General features: G+C 47.0%; 1 protein-coding gene across 1 annotated transcript in view; it reads right to left on the reverse strand.

Annotated features, from left to right (window-relative positions):
* Positions 1-16,376, reverse strand: part of ASTN2 (astrotactin 2) — a 301,533-nt gene that overhangs the window by 242,936 nt on the left and 42,221 nt on the right. The window contains exon 3 of the mRNA XM_044439905.1: positions 7,651-7,758. Coding sequence (XP_044295840.1) covers positions 7,651-7,758 — 108 coding nt within the window. The remainder of the gene's footprint in view (positions 1-7,650; positions 7,759-16,376) is intronic.

A 16,376-nucleotide genomic window follows, 5' to 3' on the forward strand; every position in this document is an offset into this window, starting at 1 on the left:
CTTCCAAGGCACAGAGTTTGGCCCGCTTGTTAGGAAAAACAATGGCACCCCCCCTTGGAAACTGCCCCTCCCCACTTTGGTCCCTCATTCCCTTGCAAAGCAAGTCGCTCGTTACCATGCAGTGGGCGAGAGCGGAACAATTAGTAAAATTTGTTACCTGCATGCTTGGAACAAAATTAAATTAGAAGTGTTGCTTCACTGTCAAGATAAGAACCAAGCTTGAGAGATAATTCTTCACTCTCAAACACTCAATTACGTTGGTAAGTCTGTATCAGATACAATTAAAAAACCCACTAAAAGGAAAAAACAACCTGGCCCTCCAGGAACAGATGTAGATGCTCTTATCTCTATCATGGGTAAGTGAAAAAGTTCTCCAGCGGGGGGCCTAATTCTAGAGGCATGTGAGGGGGGCAGGCCAACCAAAGCCAGGTTCCTTCATCCATCCCATGAAGGTCAGGTAGCATCGCAGCCAGAGGAGCCTGGAGAGGAAGGGCACTGCACAGACTCTGCAAGCTCCATGTGGGGAGCAGAGGAGGAGGTCATTCTCAGGGGCAAAGACCTGAACCACACAGCCCGAGCAGGAAGGGCCCGCAAGTGTCACAGGATCCGGATGTGCAAAGCTGAGAGTGCCTTGTCCAAGATGCACAGCTGTTCAGCACCACCAAAGCTAATTCTGTTCAGGATTGGCTCAGTCAGAATACCTAGCAACCAGTGCAGAATTCTGCTGACCTCCAAAGCTTGGCTAGTACTCTTAGTTTGTCTTAGTGGAGTATGATCCCGTGAACTTAGAGGTTTCTTTTTAATTACTCCAACAGGAGCTCTGCTTCTTCCACTGCCACTTAATGTTCAGTCCAATCCAAGTTCTTCTTTTCTACTTAATCTGGGAAAGCTTGCTGACAGCCTTTCCAATAATACACAGATTTATGTCTTATTCCTTATCAAGGGATCTAAATAGCAGGCAGTGGGAGGAGAGAGTGTTTCATGAGGCAGGGAGAGATTTATCAATCCCAGACTGGCTTTTCATGCTTCCAGGAGCATGGATGCCACACAGAACTAGCTGGGGAGTACCCAGAGGGTGCAACGGACGTGCCTGGACCACCCATACTCTGGGACATCCTGTAGAGGGTTAATATTTTTTTTCAGCAAGGACCATCCTCAGCGCTGGAGATGGGCAATGGCCCACAGCAGACTCCCACTCCAAAATTTCCTCTTAAAACCTATTGAGGTCCTATTGAGAAGAACTGCCTCTTGTAAATCTCCCTGCCGACCTTAAATTTGCTGAAGATGCTCAACAGGGCATGACATCAGTTTGCTTCTTCTCTTCACACCCACATTTATCTTCATCTTATGAGCAGAAGGTAAACTGTGGTCTTTGGGTACCAGATGAAGCTCTTAAAAACATCTCCTATGTGTGCCTGCACTTCAGTGTTCTTACATTTTTTTTAATGAATTCTAGTGTGTTTTGAGATCTTTGCACGGTTAGTGGCTTTTTCCTGGTGAACTGCCCAGGAAGTAGGGTGAGATGTTTATGGTACAGCAACTATCATGCCACATTGTACCAAATCCTCATCTTGGGGAGACACAGAGGGAATTTCTTGGAATCCTGGCTCAGGTCACAGCATGTACTTCTGTACAGAAAGCACAATCAAAGTCCCAAGTGGTTAATTGACTCTTTCGCTCCCTCTTCTCTTTGGGTAGGCATAGTTTAAGCAGATCATTCCAGACCCACTTGAGAGGTTCTCAACTCAAGAGAAGAAATGGGTTACAGGTTAAATGTCAACGATGCCGAAGGTTTCGGGTTTAATGCTTAATATCTTCCAATGAGTGTGGTTGACAAGCCTGTCGATATAAAAGATGCTTTCCTTCATAGTCTGAATGACTGTCAGAGGGCTATGCTGGCAGGAATGCCTCCAGTGAGGCTCTTCTGAAGGGAAGCAATGGCGATGTGCACCATGGCTGTCTTCTTCGCGAACCCTGCCAGGTGCGAACAGAAGAATGCACTGGATGCAAGGATGTCTGGTGAATGTTTCTGACAGTTTAGAGCTGTGTGAGGACTTCTGGGGTGAAAGCCCTGGGTTCAGGAAGTCCTTGCTCTAGTTCAGTCAAGGATGGGTCCAACGGAATGGGGCAAGTGATCAGGGAGGGCCTGGAATCTTTCCTTCCCCATATGCAACCCACCGAAAGGTAAGGAAACGTATTTGGGCCTTTGAGAGGGCTCAAAGCTCTGGGGGAAGGTCAAGAAGAGCTTTTGCAGTGGTCCCACATCCAAATAAATCTGGATACCCTCCGTAAAAGTGCCCTGAAAGCAAGTCCTGTGCGAATGATGAGGACAAGGGCCAGCAAAGAACAGGCCTATGTTTGTTGTCCTATTTAGGTCAAAGCTTGTAAGTATTTAGAAAATGGGTTGGTATGAAGAAACAGGAAAGAAATGGAAAGAAAAGAAAGAACTGCCAAGAAACTCACACTAGGAGTCTAAAGGACTCCCAAGAGAGATTAAAAAACTACAATTAAAGGAGATCAAAGAGAAGCTAAGCTTTTCCGTTGGACAAAACCACATTCTAAAAGAGGAAGACAGACTGGGGGAGAAGAGAGCAACTGGATGAACTCTCATAAAGTGAAAGCAGCATTTTGCAAAAGCTCAAAACAATTCAAGGTGTAAAAACAACCTTTCGAGACTTCAAAGAAGGGCAGGGAGATATGTTAAGTATTGACACAGATATGCCGCTGCTTATTTGGACTGAGCAATGGGAAGGTGAAACGCCCAACAGATTACAGAACCATGTAAAACTGTGTAACCAGAAAAGATTGGTGTTCTGACCCCTGCTTAGAGAGCCCTGATTACTTATTTTGTGCCCAGATTATTTTGAAAAATTGGCAACTGGGTTAAAACAACAGATTTAGATGAGGCGGTAGCCACTTCAGGACCTCTTTCGAGGATTATGGCAAGGGGTAAAGAAGAAGCAAAGGAGAAGCTGATCCCCCTAGCTGGAACAAATTTGAAGACCTCATGGATGCAATATTTAGAAGAGCAATGAAGGACAAGAAAATGCATAACACACAGAGTAAATAAAAGGCAGAATCAGAAGCCCAGGACTGTTTCTAGGATTTTTTTTAGAACATTTATGTCACAAGAAAAATAAATGTTCATATGGTGTTTTTGTTTTGTATTCCCTTTGTGTAAGACCCAAGCATCTGATGTTATAGAAGGTCATGCTCGATGGAAATGAACGCTGCGAGCTGAAGGAAGGGGCACAGGAAGAAGCATGGAGGGAGGGAGTCAACATGGACCTCTCGCATCACAAGAGATCCTCATCAAGATCTTGATGGTCCACACTGGCGCTGGGGTATAGAAAGCCATTGAGGTGGAACTTGCCAATCTCCACTGCTTGAATCCGTCATATGCCAACTGGCAAAACCACTTTTGCTGATGGCACTGAAACCATGTGAGCTCACCAAGACCCTCCTTTCTTGCAGCAGTCTTGCCTTCCATACCGAGTCTGTAACTTCACCGGTACCCATAGAAAATAAGCCACACATACTAAATGGAAGGCCCCCTGTGCAGGAGCAAGTCTCCCTACAACAGGCCTGCAGGAAAAGGCCAGGCATGCCTGCGAGGAGCAACGGCCCCGGCCATGCCCTTGGCATTCCAATCTGTCGAGGGCAGGATGTGTAAATTTGCTACCTTGACAGTCTCGTGGCCTGCGTTTGAAAAACGCCGGCACGCTTGCATCAATCCTCCCGTGAGTAATCACACTGTGATCCCCTCCTTCCTTGGTGGCCTGGTAATTTGCCACTCTCAGTCCAAGGACAGTGGGTGAGTCAATACATCTTCCCGTGAGGTCCAGTCATCTCTTCTCCTCATCAACTGGGGAAGAACGGAGCTTATGAGACTGGCTTTGAGAGGGCTCCACAATGATTGAATCCAGGTGAGAACGCAGCCACCATGCAGTGTATTCTCTGCATGTTCTCCACCTATGTTAGTATCAGGGACAGAAGCTGGTCTTTCCCTGATTGTTGCATTGTCGGAAGCAGTGCTGGTAAGAAGGATCCAGCTGCTGGTGACGCTTTCTCCATGGATACCACATCCGAGGCCAGATCTCTGTGGGTTGGTTCCAGCAGTTGGGTCCCTAGAGCCATATGTGACACATGGTCAGAATAATAGCCCCTATTTTCAGCTGGCAAGGTGGGGTCCTGTGTAGCCTCCATGGCATCCAGAAGGAGGAGGAAGGTGCTGATGACAAAGGAAGCAGCAGCTGGGATAGTGGTGTCCTGGAGGAGGAGAGAAACCACACTTTGGAGCAGGAGCTGCAAGGCTGGCTAAAGAGTGGCTGCAAGAGGGGGAGAGCTCTGCTCCTCAGTCTTCCATGCCTGTGAAACTGCCATGCTGGTCTAGCAACCCAGATGGGTCTAGGTGGAGGCATCAGAGCATCCCACTCTGGAGGTCCGGAGATCAATACCAAGGGGACTGACCAGTGGCTGGGTGAGCATCTCAGGAGATTGTGGATTGGTGTGGGGATGCTCGTGGCTTCTCCTCTCCAGCTCATCTTCCCTGGAATGATTGGTAGTTGGAGAGAGGTCACTCCAAGGGTTGGTCCAAATGTGAAGGTTCTTGAGAAGGCCTCCTCAACACAAGAGGAGCACATCTGTCTAAAGCACAGTGCTCTGATACGCAGTGAAACACCTCCTTCTAGGATGCACTCACCTCTCCTGCCCGAGCATTGCTGTGCGTTGCAGTGAAAAGCAAAAGTAGGGGAGGCGAGGAAAGGTGAAGAGAAGCGCCGCCTCAACTTTGTACCGCACATCTCATTTGCTTTGCTCTAAACTAATGAATGCCTGTTCCTCTGGAGGCAGGAGAGGATCAAAGGAAATCTTCTGTACATGTAACAGATCCCGAATTCCTAATTTTCCCCGATAAAGGACCTTGTTTTAAACAGCAAATACCGATGCAGATCAAAGCCTGGATTGGCCCTTCTGTAGCAACCCTCGGAAGGCTCTGGGCTGGGAAGACACACGTGGCTGCGGCTGTGGAGCTGAAGCAGATAACTGGGCCCCCTATTTGCCAGAAAGATTGGCTGCAAATCAGAGAAAGAATTGGGCTTCCTGGACATTACAGAGGGAGGGGCTTTCTTTTTCTTTTTCTTGCAGCCCCTCTCTGGAAAAAGACACAACTGGAGACTCTGTAATGACTCATGAACAACAGTAGAACCTCCTTATCTCAGCAAGGCATAGCACAGAACTTATCACTGGACAAGAGGAACCTAAATCCCCATGGTCTTAATTAGGCTATGATGGGATGGCAGTGCTGGTTTATGAGGCAATAATACAGCTCCCAAGAGGCCGAGCAATGTCTTGGCTCAGTGTGTTATCCTGACAAAGAAAACTACCGGAGGACGGTGGAGAAAACGGCTGTGCAGCACAGCAAGATGGAAACAACCCAGGTGTAAAGGAACAGCGTTGCAAAGGGGGGAGCCCCTACCAGCTGGGGGGTGGGGGGGGGTCTGTTTCTGCAAAGGTAGACAGCCGAGAACAATATTTGACTTGGCCCATTCTAAATATGCAGCACCAATTGGTCAGTGTATTATTTTCCTGCCCAATTCAAAATGAAATCGTGTGCAAACTCAGTCCCTGGATATTTCAGGGAAGTCAAGTCATCACCTGTGTTTGTTCTGACGCACAGTGACCCAGCGGCTCCTAGGTGTGAATGCAGCTTCATTCCAAGGTGAAAATGCCTCCATGCATTCGTATGAATGGCTAATAACGAAAATAAATATATGCCACAGTTTCTTAGGAAGGATCCTGTAACCCTCTGTTCTGGGGTCGTGCAAAGCTTAAGTAAAGCTTGCAGATATAGAGCACAGAAACCATCACGAAAGCATGGGAACTCATCCCCATGCTGGAATCTCACTCCGCACTCCATTCTGTCTCATATTCCTGGTTCAAAATTACTTCCTGCCACACCACAATCCAAAACAAAGCATCGGGCGCCTTTAAAATGTGCAAGGAACTCTGGCTTATTATACAAGAGCAATATCCACTAATTATGGAGAACAGGACTTTTCTCCTTTTTGTGCATGATTTGCATTTTGGATTTATGAGGTTAGATTGTGTGTGCATGTGTGAATGCATGCACGGCACACGCACTCGCCAGTCACAGAAAGAGGAAAAAGATTTAGTACAGGTGTCTGGCAACCAATCTGTTGGTTCAGCAAGCAAAAGGCTGACAGAGCGATAGAGTTTGCAGGAGAAGAGGTGAGGGAAAAGGGAAGCAGGAGGGGGAAGACAAAGTCAGAGCGAAAGAGAGAGCAAAAGGCACCAGAACTGCAAAATAAGAGCAATGCAGTACAACAGCTGAGAAGAGTGGCTGAAAAAGCATCTAGAAATCTGGTTCATCTAGTCCTACCTGCCAGCAAGAGGGTGTCCCTCCCTCCCTCCCTCCCTTCCTTCCTTCCTCTCTCTCCCCCTTCCAATGCTTGTTGCTCTTGAGCATCTGGTTGCTGCGACCTGCCACTGACTACTTGCCGTGGGGAACTGTGCTGTGACAGGACGCAGCCACAGCTGTGACTGGACCCTTCTGGGAAGAGTTCACAAAGACCCGCCCTGGGGTAGGCAGGAGGGTCAAACTCTGAAAGCGAGACAGCAGAGGGCTGTGGCATTCCCCCTGCTGGCCGGGACTCGGAAATGGGCCAGGTTTCTATGTGACCCTGACCTAGGACAGAACCGTGGTAGCAGGACATTGTGGAACACCGGGGGGGTGGGGGGGAGAAGGTGTAAGATTGCAAATAAACCACCTTCTAGCTGATTGGGAATGGGATGGAACCATCCACGCTGATGTATTCATCTAATCAGTCATCCCTGGTTCTCATTAGAGACTTCTATCCTGTTGGTTCAGATGGGCTCAGCAGCTGAATCACCTCTGTTAAGACTGTACATTTCTTCTTTTCCTTCACTCCTGCCTTCTTTTCACTCTTCCACTTTTCATTTGCCTGTCTTTGGACTAACCTCTAGGGATGGGGGGTGGGGGCTAAAAGCCAGAATATATCAGCGGGGGAGAGGCGGGAGATGAGACACAAGGTGCTCTCATAACCATTGTCATGAGAAAGGGAGGAGGAGGAGGAAATAACTTCAAAGCAGTGGAGGACTGAGATGGCTACAAGTCACCAGCTGCTCTGATCCCATCCCATGGGCTACTGGTTAGGGTTCTTCTTGGCCTGCTTGCAGCGTTGGAATTCCAGGCTGACTCATGACAGGACTTCCCATTGACGGTGGGTGAGGGGGTAGAGCTGGAGTGGACATGAGCCAGCTGTGTTCCTTGGTGCAGCCCCAGCTGAGGCTGGAACGCAGCGGTGTGGAGAGTTGGTGGGATTCAGGACAGCTCAGTCAAGCTTTCCAGAAAAGCTCTGGACCATGTACCGTCTAACGGGAGGACAACCCATTTTACTCCCAGTGACTGAGTGGTTTTGGAGGTGGTGCTGAGGAACCCTAGAACCTTGGTCATGGAGAGGTCAAACTCCAGGCTAAGTCTGCCTTGACGGGACCCGCTCAGGATTTCAAGGCCCCCATGACAACCATCGAGCTTTATCCTCTCAGTTTTTCAGACTGTTTTGTCCCCCATGGTCCAGGCAATGAAACCAGATCTGTTCCCATCTCTACCTTTGCTACGTCGCCGGCTCCTGTACTGCTCTGTGTAGAAGGTCAGCTGCGTTTCATCGTCTGCCTCAGAGCCGGAGTTCCCTTTGGCACGGCCAAATCCAATCCCACCTAGAAAAGAGAGAACCAGGGTGTCACTGCTGACGTTCCCAGCCATCAAGTCATCCAGAAAAACAGCCTCACACATCGGTCTTTCTCCATATCGCCTTTAAAAATTCCTGCTCCCAGGGATTCTGAAATTACGAGAGGAAAGCATATTATTTTTGTTAAAAAAAAAAAAAAAGGAGGGACATGAAAGTCCTTATAAAAATAGTTGGCACATGCCTCTCACTCTGCATGGAGGTTAAAAGGAAAGGAGCCTTCAGGGCTTTACCGTGGCCCTTTAAACCACCATTAAAGTATTTTACTGTTGTAAAAACCCTTTATTATTCCACATAGAAGTATAGTCTCCAAGCTTCTTGGCAAGGGAACTGCGAATGAAAGTGGCACCTTTCTGCCCTGCAAGAATCTTAATCACTTCAAGCGAAGAGGCAGAATACTGCACCGGACTGGAAAGAGAGCAGCTTGAGAAGCGGAAACCGTTTTCGAGTGCATCTGTTCCCCAACCGAGAATCATGAGAAATACTCGGCCCCAGACGACCAGCCCACTCGAAAGAGAAAGTTGGTCAGGCAGGGAGGTGGGGTGGAGACGCGAGTCCCAGCAAAAGCAACAGAAACCACCAGCATGTGATGGAAGGGAAGAGCACAGTGGGAACTGCATTTGCGGTGGGGAGGGCTGGGCGTGCGCCCAGTCAAAATATTGCCACAGGAAGGCCAAACATTTTTAAAGTGTTGCCTTTGTTGGAAACAAGAGACGGACGTTATTGCCAACAAACAGTGCGAACAAGATGAGAGCAAGATCCACTTCACTGTCGCCGCTGCCCCTTCCGTTGCGGCTTTCAGACTGTCGCTTGGCGTGCAAGGACTGCATTGTATAGTTGAGTCTATTTGAGCTTCTTCTGAGGGTCTTTTTAGCGATACTGAAAAGGCAGGCTGTGAATGCGTTACATAAATAAATACAGAAATGCCTCCGCTAATGGTTATTATGCAAAAACAGAATTGATTTTAAAGGGCGAAAGTTGATGAAGTCCAACTACTCACAAGAGCCTTGTAAAACAGACAATCGGAGTAGAGGAATGGATTCTGTTTCTTGCAGTGAGGAAAGCACAACTGACTCGCCCTTCAGGCCTGTAATTTAGGCCTATTTAGGATGATACCTGCAATGGATGGCCCTAGCAAATGACGACTTCATAGGCCTTTCCGAGGAAAGTGCCCCAAATCTTGTTCTTACTGTCAAAAGATATTAAATATGTACATGTGTATGTTCCTGTAACAACACTATCTGTATACATTTCTGCTTCTCATTTTGAAATATTTGAACACTATCTGCTTCTCATTTTGAAATATGTGTGTGTGTGTACGTACGTACGTACGTACGTACATATATATATATATATATATATATATATATATAGAGAGAGAGAGAGAGAGAGAGAGAGAGAGAGAGAGAGACTGACCGACCAACTGACCGAACTTTTGGAAATATAGAAACTTATATATACATTTCTGCCTGCAATCCTGTCTCTATGGAATATATGTGGCCAGAATCAAATGATAGGCAGAGAAGTTATGGATATATTGCAATCTTTGCGGTACTACTGGTTTGTCAAATTTGGCGCAGCATTTGCAATATTGGGAAGGCAATGTCACACAAAATAAGCTGACTGAAAATGGGTAGGGCATTAAGAGAGCGTTTTACATTCTAGAATCATTATCTGCCATAGGCAATTTTCTGTTCCATTTGATTGCATGCGTTTTTCAAGCATGTCAAAGTAATTTGAGTCGTTTCTCACATTTCGCCAAAGGATCGGAATTCCTCTCCTCATCTGCCTCCTGCAGAATTGAGCTTTGCAAGTCCAAAAGGAGGGAAGGAGAATGGGCGGAGGGAGAAAGACAAACATTCACTGATGGGGAACTCTGTAAAATTCTGTTCAAAGGAAAATAAATCATGACCAAGGCTGGCTGCTATTCCAAGCCCCCTGGCCAAGTTTCAGCAGTGTCTCTGCTGTGATTTGCTGGCTTCCCTTCAGCTCCTGGTAACCCCCTAACCGGCCAGCAATTCACAGTGAACGTTTGCACCGGCACGATGACAGAGCCACACAGCAGCTATTAATAGAATTATGCTTTCTCTGAGAGATACGACTCTGAATGCAGCTTGACCAGCACAAAACCCTCGCATGCCACAAGGATGAGGCTTTTACCTATACGGTGCTGCCTTGCCTGACTCGTTGGCTCATTGGTTCATGGTCAAGGGGGCTTTTTCTGCCCCTCCGAATGCACAAGGTCTACCCTGAAAAACATTGCGTGGCTGGAGGAGAGGGAAGTCCACTTATGTAAGCCGTCCTGAGGCTTTTGCGAAAGGACAGCATATAAATATTCTAAATAAATTAAAATAAATAAATAAATAAATAAATAAATAAATAAATCACCCCCCCCCCACACACACACACACTTGCTGAATTTTGCAATACGGTGTTCCAGGACCACCCCTCCATCCCAAACCCACCCACAGGTGCTGAAGCAAAAACTGGATTGTTTCCTTCTTTCTGCTAAGGGCAACGGCAGTGTTGCTCCGTAGAAAACAGTTATTACTTATTTATTTAAAACATTTCTATGCTACCCCCATCACAACAAAGCCTCGGGGCAGCTCACAAAGAATACATAAATACATACATAAATAATGATAATATCACAATAAAAAAAATTGTTTAAAAACCCCGGTGCATTCTCGGCTAAAAATTTTGAAATCCTAATTAATTCAATAATTTAACAAGTAAGATAAATTTTAAATAAAACGGTCTTTGCCTGGCACCGAAAAGCAAATGACGGCACAAGGCGGACCTCTCTGGGGAGTGCATTCCATAGATGGGGCGCCACTGTAGAGAAAGCCCTCCTCCGGGTACTCTGCCTCCTAATATCTTTCACGGAGGGTTCCCGGAGAAGGGCATCTGTTGCCGATCTCAAGGGGCGGGAGGGCATATATGGACGCAGGCGTTCCTTTAGATACCCAGGTCCCAAGCCGTTTAGGGCTTTATAGGTCATAACCAACACCTTGAATTGGGCCTGGACTTCAATTGGGAGCCAGTGGAGCTGAGGGAGAACTGGGGTTATATGAGAACAACGCCCAGTCCCCATACCCAGTGCATCCCCTGAGCCTGGATGATCAGGGAAGCAGTGCAGGGAAGGCTGGCTGGATTCTTTTCTCCTTTTCTGAAGGCTTTCCCATGATGAACAATATCTGTTAATTTTATTCAGTCATGACAGCCCAGGGAGCATGTCACTAACAGGCATCTTTTAAAATAATAATAATAATAATAATAATAATAGGAGGGGGAGAGGGAGAGGTAGTTATGCATCTCTTGATTTAGTTATAAAATTATCATTATGCTTAAATGCCTTTAAAAGTAAACACAGCAACTTTGTAATTACTGGCTGAATAGTTTGAAGAAAGACATTTTATTTCAAGAATGACATTTTATTCACTTTTGTAAATAATCGCTGCTAATGAACCTCTTACTCATTTTGAAAGGTTGTCTCTGCTGGTCATTTCAGTCCCATGCGTGGGTCATAGGAACCAAGCTACTGAGTTCGTTTTGGTGGAAAGGGCTTCTTCTAGCGGCAGCAGTTAAAAGGTTTTAGAGTGGAGGCAGCATTGCCTAGTGGTGACCTAATCGCACAGGCTGCTTTCTCACCCATGCCCGCAAGGAGACCTGTCGTGCTTCCACTCAAAACAGCAGGAAACCCCCCCCCCCCCCAGAAATATTTCACCCACAGGCTGCAGACTGTGCTGGTGTCTTTTTAAGCCCCTCTAGTTTTCTCGGAGTTCTCTAATCTGACCACACATACACCTTATGCATCTCTCATCCCCCAGAAAATATACACCTATGTATATCTGCTTAGAGAGTCCTTGGACTAATTTCATGGAGAGTATAATTGAACGAACGGACGAACGAACGAACATCTACAGCAGTAAATCCTGCTTTGAGAGCTGTCCGCAGAACAAACAACTTAGCAAAATCTGTTAAACTGGATGCCACCCTATGCATAGGCAGTCAGATCAAAGGCCTACATTTCCCAGGATGCACCTGCCAGCAGGAAAAAGCCACCCAAAGAATATTTGCTTCACTCCAGTTATTTAGCCAAGGGATCTAAATAACTCCCATCTTCACTCAACCTGGCATCTGCATCATGGTATGTGAGGATCTATTTTAGGCAGTGAATTCATCAGTGAAAAGCAGGAAACTCTGTGGATAAAGGTTTGGGGAGCGGGGGAATGAGGCAGACGCACGCCGGGGTGGATGCGGGAAGGCGTTCCGCTCCGCGAGCGGTTGCCAGTCTTCACCCTCCATTTTCGTTGGGCTGCCGGTTGCGTCGCCATGATGGATGGTGCTGACAGGTTAAATTACCCAGGCTGCACATCTTTAAAGGGCTGGTGACGGCGATACTGCATTTTCTGATTACCTAGAACCTGCACAGGGTTTTAAAACATGGGGATGGGACAGACCAAATTCTGGCTGAGTGGGCCAGCAAAATGGTCTGTGTCCTGAATTCTTGTGACAAAACTCTGGTTATTTGATGAGGAAATACGAGAGTGTCTTTGGTGTGTCCAGGAGGCTAAGTTTAGTTTGCAATTAGCGAGATTACTGTGGATAACTGTAGCATTCAAGCCCCTGCGAATACCACTGAAGAGGCGAATTTAGCTCTTTGCCTAATACAAACAGGATAATGACAACCAGTAATGAGCAGAGAACACTTTAAGAGCATGGCTCAAGAGCAGCCTGCTGTGCAATACTGAGAAGTCATATTGGTTTGTGTGGCCATGTGGTTTAGATACTTAAATTGTCCTGGCATCAGCCCACGTGATCCTCATGGACATCAGAAAAACCCATGGGCGGCTCTTTTGGCACTTGCCAGGCTCCTTGGTTTCTATTTGATTATTCGAGATGCTGTTAAAATTTGTTTCTGCTCTACTGAACTGGCCGGCCGCAAAGCAAAGAGCTGCCTTCCCGCACCATCTGTAATGATTAGCTTTATTAGTTTTGGAACACAGGCCCACTTCCTCCTTCCTTTTGGGTTCTTGGGCAAATTAGCTGTCTTTTCCTTCGGTCTCTCCAGTAGCATAAAAGGATTATGGACGAAACACAATGAAGGGAGGACAAACTGTTGACTCTAAGGAACGTGGAACAAGGACTGAGGAAAATCCAGTACAGTTACCACCGATTTGGAGGGATTTATTAACCTGGCTTCCCTGCAAGCATCTGGGCAACATTCATGCCCTCTGTTTCATTTTACCTACTCGTCCCCACCACCACGACGTTTTCCTCCTAATAGCTCAACCTGCCTCACAGGGTGGTTGTTCTGAGGATAAAACTGAGAGGAGGAGACTGATACAAGTCACACTGAGTTCCTTGGAAGGAAAAACGGTGGGATACAAATTGAATGAACCAAATAAAATAGTAATTGCGGAAGTAGTCTAGGCTGAGAGGCACGAGCCCAAAGTCAGCCAGTCAACTTCGCAGCTGAGTCAGGATTTGAACCTGGGTCTCCCCAGTCCCAGCCTGAAAGGACTAGTTCTTCTCCAGCTGTCTCTGTAAAATATGCACCTCCAGAAATGGTAAGGAATCTACTTTGCAACTGACCTGTGTTCTCTCTGTTGTTGTGCTCATCAAGATTGTGCTAGTTAGAACCAAGGCCTCTCAGGGCAAGGCAAAAATCAGGAACTAAGAGAAAACATTGCAATGCAATGGACATCTTAAAATCCGAGCTTTCCTGAGATGGCTTTGAGCAGATCTGCCGGCAAAATGCAGCCTTCCCCAAGCAAAGGACTTGTACCAGACAACACACAGATGCTCAGTTTCGCACAGTGGCTTAGAGAGACGGTTCCCCCTGCATCTCCGAGTCTCTGCTGGAAACAAAAACTTGCAGCCGGCACCATAGTTTCCACCAGAGGCATGTCTCAATCAAGGTGTTTCTTCCGTAATCCTGTTTGTTGATTTGCAAGGTTGTTAATCCATTCATCCACGGCTCCCACAGAGCCTCATTCCAATTTTGAGGGAAGCGGTGGCAACCAGACCGGAGGAGCTGTCCTCAGCCCCATCCACAGCCTCAGCCTTCTTTGCACACAGAAGCTGCAAGTCAGCAAACCAGCCAAGCACACGGCTGAACTTCCCAAGGATAGTCATGTGTGTTCTGGGGGGATTCTGGCAAGAACATGCCGCAGAAACACACTGGGGCATATGTGGTCCTCTGGAAGTTGTCAACCTCCAACTCACATCCAGCTTCAGGTATGACAAGGCTTGGACCTCTGATCACAGCTTGTGGTGATGGCCATGGCTTAGATGGCTTCCAGAAGGTTAGGGGTAGCAACCAGACAAAGCTATGCAAGCATGTGTCAGACCAGAGGTATAAGCAGTCGTGAGAGGTGTGGCCATGCTGGCTGGGGATGTTCAACACATCTGTGGAGCACCATGTTGGAAAAGGCTGCTGGAAAGAGTACATTACGATAACATGGTGGAAGGCATTGAGGTGGGAGGTGCCTTGGACTATCTGGACATACGTCCCACAGAACTCAGCTGCGTAGTGTTGAGTGAACAGAAATAGGATTCAGGAGCACACAGGGCTGAGGCAGATAAGTCCATGGAAAGGAAAGGGGTGGAGCATGTTTGGGAAGTCAAAGGACCAGAGCTCAAGCAAGGCCTGGAAGACGTAGGGTAAAAGCTGCGTTCTGAAAACACAATAGCTCATATCCCATGGTTAAATACAGGTTGTAAGTGGGTTGTCACTGACCTTTAACCAGCTGTTGAAATGCATGAGCTCTGTGCTGACAAACCATGAAGAGAAGCTATGGTTTCCCTGTTACCGTGTAAAGCGTGGGACTGTTCATGGTTGGACAACCCACAGTCAACCCAAGTGTGGGTTATTTTGCTGTTGGAACCCTTTAAATAGGAGGGAAGGGGAGATGGGAGAGATGCAAAGAAGGAAGAGGCAGCAAGATTTCAGAAATGCTCTGCCCCTGGGAGGAAGTGGAAGTGGAATAACAAGGAACAAGTTTTCCGCAGCACCTTGAGAAGAAGAGGCACAGCTCGGAGGCAGGAGGAGATGGTTGCAAGCAGGTAGACCCTAGATCGGCCATAGCTGGTCCCACCCAAAGGTCTCAAGGGTGCAATGGAGCTGACATCTTGGAGCATTGCTGCCACGCAGATGAGCTGCTGGCTGAGAGAACTCCCTGGGCTAACGCGGGACGCCACAGCTGAGCTCAGCTTCAGAGCAACTTCACCTATCTCAGCATAAGCGTTCACAAAGTAGGTCTCACCTTGGCAAAGGCACAAAGAGTTGGGAGATGCCTCTCTCTTCCACCCATATATACAGAGGAGGAGGAGGAGGAGGAGGAGGAGGAGGAGGAGGAGGAGGGAGTGATAGCAACCCGTGTGTGCAAGAGACTACGAAAGACAAGTAGCAACAAGTCTGTCCCTTCCGTACACAAAGCAGCATCACACTATCTTTCGACACTTGGGAAGTCCAGGAGCAACAAAAGATCTCCCCCTACCCCCCGCCATTCTCTCCTCCAAAGTCGGATCTTTTCCTGAATTACAGTGCAGCCGAGGCCTCGGAAATGCATTAAGCTCAGCCCCAGTCGGTGGTAAATTATTCTCCTTGGCAGGTTGATCTATTAATCACTTATTTATTTTAAAAGGGAAAGGAGCTCATTTAACCTTTTTATTTACCTTTGGCAGTCAAGATAAACACCGTATTTCAGCCCCGGCTCTTCTCCACCTAACAGCTTTATACTTCTGGGGTTAGAATCTGCCAGCTCCTCTTGGGCAAAGGATCCCTTTACAATTTCCTTCTGGCTTTCATACGAGCGATGCGGTTGTTTAAAACAGCAGAGGCAGAACATGGGCAGCAGTGGCTAAATCCACATAACACCGTGTGGGTGTTGTGGTGTTGTTATGTGGCTCATAATCTCCTGCTGGAAACTCAAGGTGTTGTGTGCTTGCTTTTTTCCCTTTCTCCTCTTTTTCAAAAAAGGGGTTTCTAGCCCTCAGGGAAACACAAACGTTAAAGGCAGTTTATAAAAGAAGCTTTGAGGCATCTTGAAGACTTAGCACATTTATTGTGATCTTTTCGACTTTAAGGTAGTGCGGGTTATCTTTTTTGTGTTTGCTGTAACCTAGGTAACCCCTGAAATGTTAAAGACACAAGAGCAACATACCTAAGTGACTAAAAAAGAAAGCCACAGGGGCAAAGTCTTCTAAATTATGTTCCCATGCTTCTTCCAAGCAAAAGGAGGGGAAAAAACCCACTGAACAGCTATGGCTAGTTTCCTATGGCTGAAAATTGTACAAGACTGCATAAATACATTCAGAAAAAGGCAAATTAAACTAGCCTGTTATGCAAGATATTGTCATGAACTGGTCACTTCCCTCTTTCCTTCGGGTTGTCATTGTCAAGACCAGCTTTTAAAAGGCAATTCTTTTACTGCAACGTCACAAATTACAGAGCAGTATGACCCCTAAACAGCCTTCCACCAATGTTGAGAGGGGAGCATCTGTCCATGTAAAGAGTTGAATCCAAACTGGAAATTCCCCCTCTGCCCTCCCTTTGGTAACAATTCTGACTCCACCCTCTGG

This window comes from Varanus komodoensis, unplaced genomic scaffold (genome assembly GCF_004798865.1).
Source record: "Varanus komodoensis strain SLA01 unplaced genomic scaffold, ASM479886v1 scaffold36, whole genome shotgun sequence".
In the NCBI taxonomy this organism is placed as follows: Eukaryota; Metazoa; Chordata; class Lepidosauria; order Squamata; family Varanidae; genus Varanus; species Varanus komodoensis.